General features: G+C 37.0%; 2 protein-coding genes across 2 annotated transcripts; one reads left to right on the plus strand and one right to left on the minus strand.

The window, feature by feature from the left end:
* Positions 1 to 132: 132 nt before the first annotated feature.
* EIF2AK1 (eukaryotic translation initiation factor 2 alpha kinase 1) lies at positions 133 to 17,929 on the minus strand. Its single transcript, XM_084536575.1, has 15 exons — positions 17,593 to 17,929; positions 16,979 to 17,137; positions 13,906 to 14,042; positions 13,100 to 13,131; positions 12,509 to 12,608; positions 11,864 to 11,944; positions 11,360 to 11,459; positions 10,160 to 10,211; positions 9,089 to 9,458; positions 8,713 to 8,824; positions 6,657 to 6,763; positions 1,731 to 1,851; positions 1,528 to 1,607; positions 788 to 1,021; positions 133 to 325 (listed from the first exon to the last, which is right to left on the minus strand). Exons 1-15 carry the CDS (start codon positions 17,711 to 17,713, stop codon positions 203 to 205), a joined length of 1,929 nt encoding a protein of 642 aa, XP_084392701.1. The 5' UTR covers positions 17,714 to 17,929; the 3' UTR covers positions 133 to 202.
* Positions 1,858 to 6,647, plus strand: ANKRD61 (ankyrin repeat domain 61). The gene has a single exon (XM_084536580.1). It carries the CDS (start codon positions 4,894 to 4,896, stop codon positions 5,704 to 5,706), a length of 813 nt encoding a protein of 270 aa, XP_084392706.1. The 5' UTR covers positions 1,858 to 4,893; the 3' UTR covers positions 5,707 to 6,647.
* Positions 17,930 to 18,036: the final 107 nt, after the last annotated feature.

Consider the following 18,036-nt stretch of genomic DNA (forward strand, 5'->3'; position numbering starts at 1 on the left):
GTATTTTTAGTTAATTCTTTCGCTGTACCCCAGAAACCCCTGTACAGGTTAACTTGGACTCCTTTCTGTTGATGGGAGATTTGCCTTAGCAGAACAATGAAGGCCTTTCAAGAACTGACAGGACAATCAAAATGCATTGAAATGTTTTATGTAAAAAAAGTTTTATATAACTTAATGTACAATAGTTTTGTTCTTCCTGTGCTTAAACTGGAGAACCTAGGCTCATAGGTTCATTTTGTTCATTAGAAAGGCGTCTTAATTTCTCTTTCAATTTTTCTATTTCTTCCTCTTGCTGTCTCAACTTCTGCTGTAGATTATAAATAACCTGAAAGTAAGAGTCAGTTTAGGTCATTTATATACAGGCAAGCATAAAGCCTTACTACTTTATTTGTGTGTCTGTACTGGATTATGAACAAGATTCATTCTGCAACACCCCAGGTATTAGGGGTAGTTGATATTACAAATTGAAAAAAAACTGGCTCAAGGAAAGGGAAAATAAATTCTGAGAGCTGACAGAAAGCTTCAGAAACTTACGACACTTATCTCAAGCGGTATGTAAATCAAGTGTCCAGTCTTAATTAAATTACGTTTACCTAATGACCAGAAAGAGAGGCCTAAATACTATTGGGGGGAAAAAATAAAATCATTCACGCAGTCCTTTTAAGTTATTTGAAAAAAAATAAATACAGGCACAGTAGAGGCAGGGAAGCAAGGGGATCATTATAAAGCACTTTTCTTTCTGTATTTCTTTATCCTGGCAAAGGCTGAGGTTATTGGCATAACTTACATGTTCTGTGGTATGAAATAGTTCACTTTCACGCAGCTGAGCAGCAGTTGGTCTTTCTGTAGATACCTGACTGGTGAGAAGCTTAACATACTTGGCTTGAACAGGCCATTTTTTGTAGAAAGTATGAGGAATGTGGCCATTCCTTAAATGTGTGAGAACTTCTGCTCTTTCCATTTCTGTTCCGAATGGCTGGAAGAGTTCGAACAGGATAACCCCCAAGCTATACATGTCTGACTGGAAAAGGGATGAAGAAAAAGTTCTGAGATAATCCTTATTTTAAATGACTTACTAGATTTCTGCTCACCTAAGTTTCACAGTATAAAAAGGTTTTGTAATGAAGTTCCATGGCAGTGTTAAAGCAACTCAAATTCAAATTACACAGATTCTTCAAGATGAACCTAGAAATGCAAATTTTGCATTTAGCAGCTTAGTTGAAATTTGTTTCAGGAAGAAAATGGAGTAAGGGTAGAAGAGATGTTTACCAGCTATGATGCACAGGTGAGGGGCTTGTTCTATTCCTATACTCTATTCTAAGTACGTCTTACAGAAATTAGTAATTTCACCATGAGACTCTTTTTCAGACGAACTGTACTATTAAAATTAAACATAATTTTTGAAAAATTACATTTCAGGTTCCACAGATAGACGCAAGGTGTAACATTAGACAATCTGAATATCAGTGCCTAATTAGGTAATATTTAACAGAATTTAATTGGCTTCATAGAAAAAAAAATCCCTACCTTGAAATCATAGTCAGATCCCTGCAGTTGTTCTGGTGAGGCATAGAGGCAAGTCCCCACACCTGAAGTATGTGTCAGACCTTTAAAAAGTCAGTTTAGACTTAACTCAGATAGGGTTACCATTTTACTTTAGAATTTAGTATTAACATTTTTAACATAATAGAAACTTAAATACTGAAACCTACAAAGATTTCTGCTCTTACCATTTATCCGTTCTGTGTGAAACCACTGATCTACATCATCCGAAAGGAGGTCTTTGCATGCTAATCCAAAATCTCCTATTTTAACATGACGATCTGATCCATGTAGAAAGATATTTCTGGGCTATAAAATGAGAGAAAGTCTTACACAAACCTATACAAAGGATTATGATGTATTCAGCTGTTTCAAAATCTGTAACATCCATTCAGAGGGGTAATATAGTGATTATTTAATACTTCTGTTAGTGAGATAGAAAAAAATAGTCATGGACTATCAAATTGTGTGTTAACAAGCACTATTTGCAAAGACCACACATGAAGGATCTAGGGAAAAGTAAAGAAAGCAAAACAGGAAAAACAAAGATTTAGTGAAAAGACAAAGTACTTTTTTCTTCTCAGCTGGAAATGGAAATTTGCAGAACAGTAATCTTAACGGGCAAGAATGCACGGCAAATTAAACCAACTAACATAGCAGGAAGGACTGAGATCTTTGGGCAAGGCATAGCATAAAACAAACATACTTTTCTGTATGACAAGCACAGCTGCAATGTGCTACTTTGTTCCAGGAAAGTTGCTAAGAAAGTAAGTGCTGAGAGGCTGCTAAGTAGGGAACGCTGACTGTGGAAAAACTGAAATAGTTTTATCTGTGTGTTTTGGCTGTATAACCACTAAGCAGGCATGTTAGTGCTCTGTGTCTAGGAAAAAGAAATACTTGCCACATGAAAGAAAACATAATATCAAAGTAAAGTTTTTACTTAGTCTCTGCAGCACAAAATTTCTGAACTTAGGTACATTTCTATGAGAAATGAAAACAGTGTTGCTTAGTAAAGATTTTTTTCCTACTAAATAAAATGAACACTGGCAAGAAAACAAAGGGAACAGAAGCCTTTTTCCATTCTTAAACTTTCGCGGCTTTTATAGTATGTTTAAAATCTTGCACTGAATGGTGAGGTTACTTCAAAGCTACTCTCGAACCAGACATCCCGCAACATCACAAACAATGATGGTGCTCAAGTGATAGATTCCCAATCTTTTATTTCTGATTATGGATTTTCATTACAAAATCTACAAGTCCCTTGTCTACGAGTAACATGATCGAGAGAGACAGTAGAGAGACCTGCCACTCTACATTTCCTCCGTTCTCCTGGGAACAGAGGAAGCACTGTGAAGAACTATATGAAGTAATAATGGAAGATGACAACACTTAAAGCCCTACTATCACCCTGTCAGTAAAACAGTGACTGCCTGGGGAGGACCCTTAACTCATAGACCTGCTCTCCCTCCAGGTAACCATTTGATTGGGATTATAATTTGTGTTTAAAGAATCTTGTAGATTTAAGAAATCCCACTTTTTCTAATTAAAAAAAAAATCATTAAAAAGACATTTAATGGTTGTGGCTTCTAATGAAAACAGACTCCAAAATCTTAGTAAAATTGAAGTCACAGGGCTTGCAGGCATAAGTATTACTTCGGGGAAAATGGACTATGTATCTCCAACAGATCACAAGAGGTGCCTTCCACATCTCACATTTCTTTGAAGGAGTCATTGGGCCTCTAGTTAACAGCAATCAAGCTGAACTCATTTACATTAATTTCAGACAGATATTTGTCCGGACCCTCATTGAACTCAACTGTAGTGAAGTTAGAGGGAAGGTCCCCCCAGATAAGTAACTAGCTTAAAGACTTAAAAGAAACAATAGTCAGCTTTCAAGGTGAAAGATACTATCAACTGATTTTTTATGAATTTGTGCTGGGAACTATGCTGAACAACATATTTGTAAATGATTTAGAAAAAGGAGTGTAAGCGGTGAGATGACAAAGTTTACCGACTATACTGTATTATTCAGTGAAATAATGACAAGGTCTGAATGCAAAGAACTGTAGAAGGATCTTGTGATTCTTAACAGGCAGGGAGTACAATGACAAAAGGAATTCAGTGCAAATAAGCATTAAAATGTAAATGAAAGAAAAAGCAATCCAATTTTATATGGGCAACAACTGTCTGTGAGCTGACTGTTACCGCTCAAGAGTGGTAACTGACAACTCCTAAAATGGCAAATTGATGTTCATCAGCAGTCTATAAAGCAAATTGTACATTACCAACTAAGGGGGGATATAAGGAAGAAGACATCATATGATACTACATGAATTAATATGCTGCCATCTTCAGTACTGTCTACAGTTCTGAGCCTCTCATCTCAAAAAGCACATAGAGCTGGAAAAATGTGCAGAGATGGTTCACATGAACGCTGAAAATTTGGAATGGCTTCCATTCAAGGAACCACTAAATAAAAAGCACAAGACAAACTGTTAGGTTTAAAACATCTATTAAATCATGCATGAAATTGAAAAAGTGAGTAGAACACACTACTCAGTAATTAATATAAACAGAAACTATAACTAGAGGTAGTATCTGTTGACTCAGAGTCATATCATTGTCGAATACACTTCTTATGCTGAAAACTGCCTTGTTACCATAGATTTTTTTAATGACATTTTCTAAGCTGAAAATAGAGAAGAGACAAGAACTAGTCACTAGCTGATGAAGCCATCTATAGCAAATCTGTCCAAGAAGCTGCTAAATTTTGTTGATTTACAACCCAAATCTGATGACAGAACTGACCTATAACAAGCTGTAATCCACACGTCCCGAAGCCCAAGCACTGTATCACAGACATGATGGTTCTGCCTGCTTATGCTTCTTCTATGAGCTTCAGTGACCTGAAGCTGAACTACGATGACTCATTTATCGTCCTATAAAATTGGGAAATAGAGGAACTCAAGGCATAACATCATTTTATGCATTCCTGCTGGGCACACAGAAGCTGTGGTTAGCAAAAATGAATTAATGACCTAACTTCTGTTAGGTCATAGCAACCCATAAGATTTATTCTGACAACTAACATTTTTGCAACCTGTTATGATGCTATGCCCTACCAGTCCAAAAGTATTTTAAATAAAAATAAAAAAAATGAAACTTTGTTTTATATTACAGAAATAACAAGAGGCTACACAACATTTCATCTCGTACTAAATTTGCCTAGTACTTATAGAGCTGGGAGATCCACTTCAGGCTAATTTCAGAGAGAGATCAGCAAACCTGACAGCATAATACAAAAAAGTGTCTCTGTATCTTGCACACTGTAATACATAGATAGATCCTGAAATGAGTAATTACAAACACGACCATCTGCTACATTCAGGCCAGCAGTCTGATGATGCCTTCCCACCTACACGCATTCTTTTTGAGTATTGTCTCAACATAAAGGACACAGCCAAGTCTGGCTGGACACCTCTTCACATAGCTGCAGGATCACTAAACACTGAGGAAATGGCAGCTTTAATCGCACGTGGAGCAAATATTAATTCTGCTATTCCAACTTGTGGGAGAACTGCCCTTCACATTGCAGTGTGTGCAGCATCATCTAAAGCAAGCAGAATTTTAGGTGTCAACACAGATTGCATCCATTTACTGTTAAGTAACGGAGCCAGCGTAAATATCCAAGATCGTGAAGGACGAACAGCTATCCACGAAGCCTGCTCAGGTGGCAGAAAGGAAATAGTTGACCTCCTGTTAGAGTATAAGGTAGACATGAACACTTTAACAAGAGATGGACAATCTCCACTCTTCTCATTTCTTCAGCGCAGACCAAATTTGAAAGATACAGCACTGTTGAACAAGTTGCTGGGATTCTCCTATCCACTGAAGCTAACAGATAATCAAGGACAACTGCCCACTGGACTTCTGCTCCCGGAATTCCAAGCATTGAAAGACTTCCTTTTAACATTATCACAGAAATTACTGTCCCTGCAGGATATCTGCAAAATCACTGCTAGAAGAATCTATGGTGAAAACAACAAGCACTGGCTCAAAAATAAGCTTCCAGTAACTGTATGGAATTCTTTATACAGCTACCAGGAGTTTGGAAAATACAGCCATGACAACGCTAAACAGGAAAGCAAACTGAAAAACTGTTAACCCAGAAACAGCCCATAGAAAATTAAAATTGATCCAGAATGAAGATTAATCTTGTGTGTTTTTACATCATTCCACGTTTTCTTATGTGGAGTTTTAGTAACTAAGATAAGATTTACAATAATTTCCTCATACAGGTGTCACCTCAGGTGCAGAGAACCTTTGAAGGAAGCAGCGTAGAATACACATTCACATCATTGATAATCAATTCCATGAGTTTAAGCTGGGGGGAGGGGGACACGACAAGATGTATTCTACCTATGTTTCACATTTAATTCAGCAAGTCAAAACTGTTACGATTAGCATTCCAAAAAACTACAGAGGAACATAAAATGGGCATCTATTCTAATCCATTCAAAGTGTATTTTTCTAAGTCTGATCTTAACTACATTTAACATGAATGAAAACAAACTTTTCATTCTTTCACTGTAGTCACCTACAATTTCAGTCCCTTACATTTGATAACAACCATTTTAAAAGACAGCAGTTATTTGCAACTGAGGAAAAAATTATCAAAAAGTAAGCATGTAATAACTACAATTAGAACTTATTTTCGAAAGCTAACTGATTTGCTGTTAGCAAATTGAGGAGCACTCAAAGGTCTTTGCTTATTTTTATAGTTACCTAAAAGACTGCTTTTTAGGTAATTTAGCTCCTACCCTGTTTAAGGAAGGAACAAATAAAACTAATCTGTCCATCCCTGTTTAGGACAAGACAAGGGCTTCACAAACTAGAAGGCATTTCCAGAGCTTAATCAGAATTTAAGTAATTCAGAAATATAGTAAGGAAACACAGTAATGGTATAAAGGAGACAATTCATTTTTCATATATAATATAGCTAAATTCTTAAGAGCCCAGGTCCTCTCAAATTAACCATGAAGTTGCTTTCATCCTCCCATCATGTAAGCTATCTTTGTTTTCTTTAACCTCAAGTGATAATTCAATGAACTTACTTTAATGTCTCGATGCATCACTCCCATGCTGTGGATATAACATACTCCTTCTAATAGCTCCTGAAAAATTTTCATTGTCCAGTTGACATCCACAAGATGGTATGGACCTTAGAAGAATTTAAAATCTGTATTATTTCAGCTAATTTTGCTGACTTATTTTAGTTTATGATACTATGTCTTGTTGAAATTAGTTTATTTATGAAAAAAAATAATAGAATGAACACAGCTTAAAGAATGAAATTTCCCATACTTCTCCTAAGAGAGTGTTTTGAAACAGTAGAAAGTTACTCAGATCAAAATTCAGAAGGCAACAGTTCATGGGACATGAATGCATCTGCATGAAAAGATTTGTCCAAACCCCACCATAGTTATTAGATTAAAAATTTAACCATTACAGACTCCAAAGTATCCTCACTGTGTGTATATTTGACTCTGATTTAAATTCTCCTAGGCCCCAGTAATGACTGGCAGTTGTGGTTTCCATATATTAATTAAAACGTTTGTAAAACTGTGCTTATTTGTTCTGGATTAAGAGAGCCATGAACTGCATTAAAAACAAACCAATGATATTCTTATCACTCAACAAGAGGATCAGAATGGTATATGAAAATGAAAAGAAAAACAGGTTATTGTCTTCCTTATAACATAAATGATGGGGTCTGAAAATCAAGGAAAACACATGACAATCTCTTAAATGCTGTGAAACATTGATGGACTTTTTTTTATTGTTATCTGCCTGACCACAGCATCAGAGATGACTGACATCTGATTACTCTTCACTGTGCACCTTTTGTTCCACTCCCACATCTCTTCTTTCTTACTACTTCCCATGGTTTCTGCTTTCATTCAAAAAATTTGTTGTTCCTTTAATCCCTTTCTACTGTTTTTTCCTTAACTCTTCACTTCCATGCAACTCATAGATTGGAACAAAAAATACAGTTCTGAATAAAATCATAATACTTTGCACAATGGTATGATGTCTGTATTAAATTGCAACATTCCTTTTTGGATCTTTCTGCAGTTGTGCTTCCCTCTGAAATTCCCAAACCTTCTCTGTCTGCTCTTGTCCTACATAAACTTAACAACGTTGTTTGTTTTTTTTTTGTTTGTTTGTTTTTGTTTTTGTTTTTTTACCATTTCCAAAACTATTATTTTATTAAACTGCATTGACTTCCTACTTTAATGACCCAGATCTAACATCTGCTGCTACTTTGAACACTCATCGTTTTCTCTCACTTGGGCTTCTATTTCTTAATTTCTAACCCATAGCATTCACTCTTTTTCTCCTGTTGCTTGTGGAAAGTTTGTGAAAATGGCATTTTGCAAGGCCAAATGCCCTAGCAATTCTGTCATTCCTAGAAGAGAAATGTCAACTCTTAAGCCTATAAAAGCTATAAAGACTGTGATTACAGGAGACATCAGGGAAAGTCAGCTGATGGGGAAAAATAGTTAGCTGCTAAACCTCATTCCATGACTAAATGGAAAACAGATTTACCTTAATAGTGATTAAACTAAGATTAAATGTTAGTTTTTTTTAGACCAATGGCAATTAGCTTTAAGAACAAACTTGAAAGCTTTTAAGTATGTTTTAACTTGTCTAGAACAGAAGATGTACATGTATTTATGTTTTCCCCAGCAGATAAATTAGCCTGTGTGGAGCTCTGTTTTGTAGCAGCTAGACTGCTACTAAAGTAAAAATTCAATTATTTAAACAGCTTACTGAGAAAGAGCAAATTCTCTCATTAAAAAATTATATTCCAAACAAGTAGTAGTGTCCACGCACAGATCTCTCCAGGTAACAACTATGCCTCAGGCATACATTCACTCTTCTTTGATGAGTTGTCTAAAACTCATGAACTCAAACCTCTTTTACCAACACATAACATTAAAGGCTCAATACTAGCAGCTACTAGATGAAATGAATAAATAATTTAAGAATATCCATATTATAAACTGCTGAATTAAAACATTAAATCATGTAAATAGACTTTCAATTAAGACAAAATAAATATTAGCTTTATGATATGTAAATTTTAAAAACAGTGATGAATCTTACTGGCAGTTTCCTCTGTTCTCTCACTGTATTTTTTATTACGGTCAACAATCCAATCCCATAAGGATAGTTCACAAAGTTGCATCTGTATATGAAGCATCAAACGATACTCCACCTAACAGAAAAATAACAGTCTATGATTCTTCCAGCGTAATATGAACAGTATTTCCTTACTTATTTTCTCTAAAAAGTAATAAAAAATAAATTTTAGACATAAATATGTTACAAGTAAAACTTTTCTATAATTTTGGTTCTTTTAGCAGTCATTTTCTTTTTTAAATTTATCATTATAAATCATTTTTGTGTTTACCAAATTCTACTTTATAGTCATCATTAAACCAGACAGTAGCTAAAAGTATTTAAAGAGAAAGGCATTTACCTCAAACCCTCCACAGAGAGCTACATCGTTCTTGGAGCATTCTTCAGTGCTGGACTTACTTTCAGTGCTAACATCTAGATCCAGACTACAATGAGGTCCATGTGGTGAATGATTTTTAAAATCAGTTGACCCACTGTCAACATTACTTACAGAGTCTTCTTGTACTTCTAGGGGGAATTCACATCCATTTGGTTTCATGCATTCTTTACTATTGCTGTTAGTAAAATCATTCTTTACATCCATGTTCTGCACTGATTCACTATCCAGATTTCTAAGACAGGTACTGTCATGGGACTTATCTTCTTGTGAAGTAAGGTCAGCAAAGATAATTGAACTACCACTTCCCACGCTCTGAATGCGACAGTGATTACTGAAAAGGATAAAGGGAGGGAAATCAAAATATGTACAGTTTTATGCCTTCTGTTTGTGATAACACCATTCTGAAAACTTTATTTTTTATTGTGAACTGCATTCCAGAGTAAAAGTTCAACTGCTTCCCCGCATAAAACATTATGTAACTGGCAGTGTAGGTTCTAGCCTTTTATATCTTCCCTCTGCACAGATTTTTTGATAGCTGACCCAGACAGCTCATAGGTACACACAGTCCTGGGTCACAGCATTTACTGGGCAGAAGTATGATGATCCATTCCTTCTGAGTTAGGAAGTTACACTATAAGACACCTCATTGGACTCTGTCTCTTTATGAAAAGGGCTAATCAATACTTCTGAGAAACAAAAGGCCACTTTGCTCTAATAAGACTTCACAGTATAAATCAGTGTCAGTACAGAACTTTTGAAGTAAACCTGAAGCTCAGTTCAACACTCAGACACTCTGAAATTGAGGGACTGAAGAAAGGAGGGAGTATCCAGCAACATTCTCCAGCTCACACAACCAGAAGAGAAACAATGACAAGGATAACTAACACTTACTCTTTGTTACAGTTTGGAAATAAAATGCACTTGTGAGATACATGCTGAACTCTGTACTGTTTTATTGTTACTTTAAAAAAAAAAAGGAAGTCTTTCTGTTAAAGACAAATTAATGTTATTATTGAGATGTATAATACTTACTTGCCACTCTCTTGCTCCAAAGATAACGACTGCAACTTCAATATTGTCTTATCTATTGGATGAAAAGATAAATATGGTATTTTACAAAACAAAACATGCAGATGAGTACTACAAATTAACATTTAATCTGTATCATCTTACTGAACTTCATTATCTGCAGATCTCTCCCTCTGCTAATGCGAAAGCCATCTCTTAGTCTACTAACAACCTCAGTAATTTGTTTTTCATTCTTCTTTATAGGAAAGGAAAATAAATGTTTTAAACAATCACTGAAAATGTTGTACTGGGTTTCCTTACATTCACCCAGATTTCACTTCAAAAGGTGGACTGGGCATCAGTCCACTGACTTGGAAGGCAATAAGGTCATATAGAGGATAAGCAAACCTCCCACTAAGAGAGGATCAAAAGATTTAACTGCTAAAGGCTTTCCGGAAGAGAATGAAAAAGAAAAGTGACCAACAGATTAGGGTTTGAAAAGGACCAAAGGACAAAGTGTGGGAAGAGCTGAGAATAGAGAAACTGGGAAAAAAAAAAAAAAGAGGGGGAGGAAAGGTCACCAGGGAAGAATGTGTAAAATGAACATAAAAGTAGAAGAATTTTCAACAGCTACAGATAATAGCTGATGCCCACACACAAAAAAAAACAAAACAAAACAGATTTCTCTATCACTGCAGAACTATGAATCCCAATTTGTCAAATTTAAAAACTCTCCTGCAGAAAGCAAAATAAGTTTTTATTTTTTTTCCCTTCCCATTAAAGTATTTGCAGTCTCTTACCTAACAAGCTTTTTTTTTCTTTTTCCTCCTATTCACCCCTTTTCTCATGGTAGCTGAAATGGTTAATTCCCAAGTATTCATTCTTCTCCTTGTTAACTCACTAGTTAACATTAAGAGGTTTTCATTGCATTTCACTGAAATTCACCCAGCTTTAAAATCCTCCTCAAATACTACCAGAAGAGAAGCTAGTATTTCCACACTTCCAAATTTATCATTATCATCATTTGTTATTCATCAAATAACACAAGCAAAACTAAAGGGCACATAGGGACATAAAGACCTGGTGGTCATCTTTAGTTTGCTTTGTTGGTGGTGTTTTGAGGAGGAAAAAACACAGGTATTTTATCACAGAAGTACGGTCCTGCAAATAATAGTATGAAGGTTATACATAGGATGCAAGAATTGCACAATATGCTGTACTTTCCTTTTGGGCATAAAGTTTGAACGTGTTCCATCCAAGCAGTGTGATAGCCCACGATATTAGGATGCTGCAGCCCAGCCAGCACTTTAACTTCTCGTAGTACCTAACAGGACCAAGAAGAAACAGTCTGTGTTCTTTACTCTGAGTGCTTAGTAAACCTAAATGGCAACAAAAAAATAGTTTCTGATAGAAAAAAAAATAGATAAAATTATTACAAAAACTGAGGAGATTTGGAAGCTTTAAAACAAATTAAGATTTTTATATTTGAAGAGATGACCAAATTCAAATTAATATACTACTATTAATTGACTTAAACACCTCTTAATTACTTTTTTCTATTAGGTACTGATAGGGTCAAGTCTTTGGAAACACACACTACTAAATGTATAACAAATTATATTAATATTTTTGATGTTTTGAGAAATATTAACTGCATTACTAAATTAAATTGAAATCAGTTAGAGGAGACACAGAGTTAGAACAGAGACAAACCAGGATAAATGATACCTTCATGCAATCTCTTCTTGTAGCCTTCTTAATATTGATTTTTTTAATAGCATAGAACTGACCATCTAACTTGTTTCTGACCTGAAAACAATTGTAATATGACAAAATTAGATCTTAATGTGTTTAGACTAATGAGTTATTAAATCCTTTAGAACCAACCATTTTCTAGTAATCAGTTTCTGCACTCTATTTGAATAACCTCTCACTTGTATCAGAAGGAAAACGGGATGAGGCCCTAGCTATCTACAATGAGAATATTATATTTTTACTATATTTCAGGCCTTCAAATATCTAATCCAATCTTTCTGAAATACATATCTCTACATCTGTCTTTCCATCAGTTAAAAAAAAAAAAAGCTGATAGGTACCGAAAACTGCTTGATCAGGTTCCCAACAAATCTGAGAGACCACAACGGTCATTTATATATGGCACCATACCACATGGGGAGCTTTAGGCTGGCTATATACTACAAGTGTTCACTACAATTCAAGATTAGGTTGAACAATTTACATACAAATTAAGGTTGCTTTCTTTTCAAGCAGCCACAACTGGAACATTGGGATATGCAGATTAAACGGCAAATCTAAATTTGAAAGAAGAACTAGCTGTAAACTGGTAAATTATACATGGAAAGTAAAGAATACCTTGAATACTTGACCATATCCTCCTTTTCCTAGTCTTGCAATCTCATCAAATTCATTCAAGTATCGTGAAGTCTGTGCTTCCAATAGAACTTCTTTATCCCTATTTGAAAAAGTTAGGCTGCATTAAACTAAATTGAAACTTTTAAGGAAGGTATTATATATGCTACAGGTACAGACAATCTAAAAATGCTATCTACATTATAAAAAGAGGAGAAAAAAAATAATTTGGCATTGCAATACTGCATACTGAAAACCAGGAGACTGCAACCGCATGCACATCGGCAGTTATGGTAAGAGGTTGTGCTACATGCTAGCTACATGCTACACATCCATACCCCAAGTTAATGTAAGTTTTCAAATGATTTAAGTTTATTCCTGAAAAATTTGTTTTTATACAGCCACTCTAACCATGAAAGTTGTACTGAAAAAGGAATTTTCATCAGATCATTCTGAGAGAGTTTGGAAAAATTATCATTTTTTTCTATGTTTCAGAGAGGAAACATGAAATGCAGTATTAATTAAATTCAGAGTGGAGCACAGAACTTCAGGGAGGGAGCTGTTAAATGTCATTTAAATGCTTTGAATACATACCCAATTGCATGAGAATCTCCATTATCCAGTTCCTGTGAAACAACAAAATCCAACATAAAAACATGCCAGAGTGATAGGTCTACCATGCCATCAGCACAAACAGCTAAATGAAAACAGTAACTAAAACTATGCCCCTAAAAGAAAATGAGGTTACAGATAGCCTTTCATTCTGCAGAGAGCTTCACCAAATTAAAGTATTATTATCCCGCCAGTAATCTGCTAACATCACTTTACTGGAGAGATTATTGTCCTGCAAAGTTCTGCTGGCAAACAGGATAAAATGAAGGCTCTAAAATGTGCTTAAGACAACATTAACTAGCTTAGTTGAAGTAGCTAGATAAGCAAACTGGTCTCATTCAGCCTGAAGCCTATTATGCAGTATATAAAATTATGCCCGCCATTAATATTAATCCATTATAATAAACAAGGTTGTTAACGCAAACAACTGGAACAGTTAAAAGTTGTAATGGATGCCAGCCTATTGTTGGAAAAAAAAAAAAGAAAAAACGTAGCAATAGAACACTTAGAACTTGCCTGTGTTTAACATGGAAAAAAAATCACATTTAAAAAAAAATAGGATTTAATAAGGAATGAAATATTGCTGGCTTCAAAAGCATTGTTTTGCACCTGTAAATCCAGATTGTGTCATCCCAAACAGAAATGGTAGAACTGGAATACTATTTTGTATAATTATTGAAAACATCCAATCCAATACTAAAAGAACCCCAAAACAAAAGCTTCTTTGGATGCAATGATGTGTTAATTCCTTAATGCAGAGGTTGCCAAACAAATTTAACAAAGCTTACCCCATTAAGTACTTGTCGATTAGCTGCTTTCATTAGTTCAGTAATGGCTCTATTATGCTGCAGTCTTACAGTACTAAATTCATCACAGAAGGCAAAAGGGGAGAGCAACCCTGTTCTTGTGAAAGCCTGACGAAGTACTGTACAGAGGAACAGAGAGAAAGGTCACATTAAACAAAGCCTGCCAATAAGCAGCTGTTTTTTAAATGAGAAAACTTTATTTGAAAGATAGCACGTCTGAAAAACTGAACATTCAGTCGCTCTTATTCTAATGCCCTTTCCCATACTCTTAGCAATAAAAACTAATTAGGACCAAACTAGAGCTGCTCTGGGGGAATCCGTTTGCATAATGCAGTCATTTGCCGTGCCTTTCATGGCATCTCCTCTTTTCTCACCTCAGTAGGTGAATTATACAAACATCCACACGTTCACTTACTTGTCACCTCTAGACTAATTTTGCTTAGTAAAAAGAGAAATTCAAAGCATGTTTACAAGTATGAGGATATGTTTATAATAAAAAGTGGTATTGTCAAGACATTCTAATTCCCACACAAGCTCACGCATCTGTGCATGTACTTGTAGCAAAGCATCAGCCCTGCCAAAGCACTGTATATTTCACAGTCTGAGTTAAACATTGCTGTGGCAGAGAGAAAACTAACAAATACTGGAGATGGGTGCAGCTGTAAAGATACTACGAAGAAGATTTAGGAGTTTCCTGTTCCGGCAGGGGGACTGGACGGGATGATCTTTCAAGGTCCCTTCCAATCCCTAACATTTTGTGGTTCTGCATTCCAAGGTCTTAAACTTGCTTGTAAGATTTCTTTAAGATGTTTTTTTATTATTGGTTTTTCAAAATCAGCCCATTATCTTTTAATGTACATAAAACTTACTGGAAGCAAACCTGTAAGGAATCAGGAATTTTGCTATACAATCCGTATGGACACAGTCATATACAGCAGAAAAGTGTGTGTGTGTGTGTGGGGGGGGGGGGGGGGGGGGCTGGGATCCACCCATGCCAACATAAATACACCAACCAAAACCACAGAACAGATGATTACTGCAATATGTATTTCTTTTATTAATCAGGTTTATTCCACTTGGGCAAACAGTTTAAACTATACCAATGGAGGAATGTTATCTGCCATGGAAGTACACAGGGAAATCAAGCAGCTCCATACTTCGGAAGGTGCCTGTGCTATACCTGATCCCTGGTCACTGGGGGGACATGGGAATAACCACATCTTACCCAAGGCCCTTGGGTCAATAAGGGGAATGGAGAAACGTTCAAGTATTCAACAATCATTTGTTAGCTTAAATAAACCCTCCAAGATAAATCTAAGATGCTTCCACTCTTCCTACTGGCAGAGCTGTCAATTATTAGAAAACACACACAGAGCCTTGGTCACTCTCTCGGGGTGCTTGTGACTGAACCAGCGAAAGCAAGTTCTGATTAGACTCATCTTCTGGATAATTTAGTGTTTCTAATAATTATTTTACATATCAGTAAGTAGATAAGTATACGGTTAACGGTGAAATACTTCTATCAGGTAGGAATTTAGTGTTCCCACAATTCATTTTTTCTTCCTCCTCTCCAATTCAACAAATTCTTTTAAAATTATTTTAATTTTTGACATGATAGAGTAGATATGACATATCAGTATAGGGCAGCCTATAACTCTATAGTGTTGGACAACCTAATCCTTTATCACATAGGTAGATACAGAATTTCAAAATAGGTCTATGTTTTTATAGAGATATTTTTCCCACTAATTACTATTTAACATACCATAAAGTAAATAAGTATAATGATTCTACTGCTCTAAAATCAAGCATCCCTTCCTCCAATCCAAATGTTTCTAAGAAATATTTTGTTTTTATTTACCATAAATTAATTGTGGATATGGATACCAGTACAGAATGATTTTACTTTTCTAAGGTAAATTGTGCTTTTAGAACAGTGAAGATCCAATCCTTATAATCATTTCTTTACTTTTCCTTGAGCTATCATGAAGCAGACAGGCATAGGCTGGACAATTTAGTCTAGTCTACTACTAGACCTTTATAGGTCTAGGCCACATAAGCCTTTACAGGTTAACTTCATAGGTTTTAACCTATATAGGTTTAACATTCACAGGTTAAAAATTCAAATGCCTTAATTTATCTCGTATCATAAATCGGGCATATCAGTATAGGCTGACCATGCCCATATAGGGCGACCTATACATCTTGTGGAAAGTTACTTTTTCATTGTTGCTGTGTTTCTCTTCTAAAACAAGGAATGTGCTTCTTTTGTTTTTGACAGGTATTTTTGCTTTTGATAAAGATATAGTAGGACCTGGAGCCAAACATCTACATCATACTTCAAGAATGAAAAAGTGACAGTTGTCTGTCATTACTGGATGCTGGAAACAGTTTCAAACATAAGCAATATATTTTGGCTAGTTTTGTTTTCTATGATTACATAGAATAAGGAAAAAAAGCTTAGATTGTTTCTCAAATGCAGTACGCATATGCTTAATTAAACAAAAATACCTAGGATACGCCATATTACAAAAAGCTAGATTTCAGGAGAGACACCTCACACCTAAGATGCAAGGTCCAGGATTACGTCAAAGGATTCTACTAGAAAAGAAGACTTCCAAAACTATTTACTATGATTTTCACAGAACATAATTTGACAGATGTAGTGAAGACTATGTCACAACTATTTCTTGATAAATATTTAGGGTAAATCCCAATTTATCTCTGTTTTTAAAATCATATTTAACATTTCCACTAAGTGTAGTCTCTTTTTAAAAAAATTGCCTTGCTACCCTTCTTGTGATGCAGCTCTCATGATTTAGGTGAAACAGAGCTGTCTGTTCCTTGTATCAGCAACAACATTTGCTTACTATTTTCAAAAACAACACAGGTCCTCAGCCCCCATTAAAGCTGATTCAGGGCATACAGCCTCTTCTCAGAACTAGTCCTGTCACCTTATGAGGCAAGACCTACAGCTTTTTACTGATATTCCACTGTAATCCTCCACAGAAAATTCAGGTATATATGGCAGTAGGAAAGCACTACTCTTACTAACTTCGGAACAAACACCTCGAATGAACAGGGTTGTGCGTGTACATGTGGCAGAGATGCTCCAGCAGCGACACAAGCAGCAGCTGGTTTTGGATGGTCGAGGTGAAGTTTACAAACTTCTGTGACCCATTTGCAACTCGCAGTTCTGCTGGCACATCTGATTCTGGAAAAGGAAAACCGGAGGAAGGAATTTAGAACTGATTATATTCCAAGTTATCAAAAAAATAAACACACAAATACCCACCTGCCTTCCACAGCTTTAACACAACCCTAGCTCACAAAAAGGCGCGCGAGCTGCTGCTCAGCAAGAAGCTTTAGTTGCTAATTAGGAATCTAATTATAATTAATTTTTATAAGTGCCTATATAACAAAGTAACCGGAGAAGACGAGGCTCCCCGGGGGCGGCCCAGCTCCCGCAGCGGTCGCGGCCCTGCCCGCTCTTGCATCACCCCGCGCGGCCGCCGCTTCCTCAGGGCTGAGGGGCAGGGAGCGGGGCGCCCATTTCACCTCTTCCTCACTCAGGGAACCGAAAACTCAGAAAACGAGGGGGAAACGGGGACACCTCCCTCCTTCCCCACAGCCCCCGGGGCTCCCCTCACGGCCCCCAGCCCCGCTTACCGTCGAAGCGCGGCTCCGGGCTCTCCTCAGGGAACTCGATGGCGGGCGGCGGCGAGTGGGGGGCCCCGGCCCTCGGTGAGGTCCCGGGCAGCCGTCCCGGGCGTCCCTCGCCCCGCCACATGCCCGGTGCCGAGGTCGGGGCCTTTTTACCCTGGGTCAACGGCGCCTTCCCGGCCGCCTCCGTGTGGGCGGGCCCGGGGGCCGGGCCAGCGGTTTATGGCCGCTCTTTGAGCGTAGAGCAATAAAACGTTAATTGAGGGGGGGCGATAAATCGGAGCGAGGTAAATACAGCCCGGAAGGCAGAGCCGGGCGGGAAGGCTACGGCCGAGGAAGGGGCTGGGCTTGCGGCCCCGCGGGGAGGATCGGGGGGCTCCCCGCCGGCAGCGGGGCCCCCTCACCTCGCCGCCGGGCTCGGGCTGCCCGCATCCCCCGGCTCCCCGCCGC

This window comes from Aythya ferina (assembly GCF_964211825.1).
Source record: "Aythya ferina genome assembly, chromosome: 15".
Classification (NCBI taxonomy): domain Eukaryota; kingdom Metazoa; phylum Chordata; class Aves; order Anseriformes; family Anatidae; genus Aythya; species Aythya ferina.